The sequence below is a fragment of the Monopterus albus genome, unplaced genomic scaffold (assembly GCF_001952655.1).
Source record: "Monopterus albus unplaced genomic scaffold, M_albus_1.0 scaffold352.1, whole genome shotgun sequence".
Lineage (NCBI taxonomy): Eukaryota > Metazoa > Chordata > Actinopteri > Synbranchiformes > Synbranchidae > Monopterus > Monopterus albus.
Window position 1 is genome coordinate 328,919 of NW_018128232.1, and position 427 is coordinate 329,345.

Here is a 427-nt window from a genome sequence, read left to right on the forward strand (position 1 = left end):
AATTCACTTTAACTTGACATCACTTTTGAGGGTAGCTCTAACGCCTTGTTGTACCTGCACAGGTGGCTGTTCTTCAAGAGGAGCGGAACAGCCTATTAGCTGAGAATGACGTCCTGACAGACCGAGCCAATCAGCTCGACACATTTGACAACCCCAGCACACCCTCAGGAAGAAAACACAGCCAGTTACAGCTACAGCTGGAGACGCTACAAGAGGAGAACTTCAGGTTTGTCACCTTCTGCTTAAATATACTGCCAAAGCCTGATTACAGTACTGCTGTCCTTCCTACAAAAGGAACGACCTGCAGAATCTTTCAGGTTTTTGAAAGACTGTGGTAGGGTTTTCAGGATTTCACTTGTAATTGCTTTTCTTAATGTAAAACTGGTAGGTGTGTGTGTGTGTGTGTGTGTGTGTGTGTGTGTGTGTG

The 427-nt window shown here is 45.4% G+C and overlaps 1 protein-coding gene across 2 annotated transcripts in view; it reads left to right on the forward strand.

Moving 5' to 3' along the window:
- The window catches only part of hook1 (hook microtubule-tethering protein 1), a 13,921-nt gene that overhangs the window by 6,841 nt on the left and 6,653 nt on the right, over window positions 1–427 (forward strand). For both annotated transcript variants that reach the window (XM_020625302.1, XM_020625300.1), the window contains exon 9: window positions 63–226. In XM_020625302.1, the coding sequence (XP_020480958.1) occupies window positions 63–226 (164 nt within the window). The remainder of the gene's footprint in view (window positions 1–62; window positions 227–427) is intronic.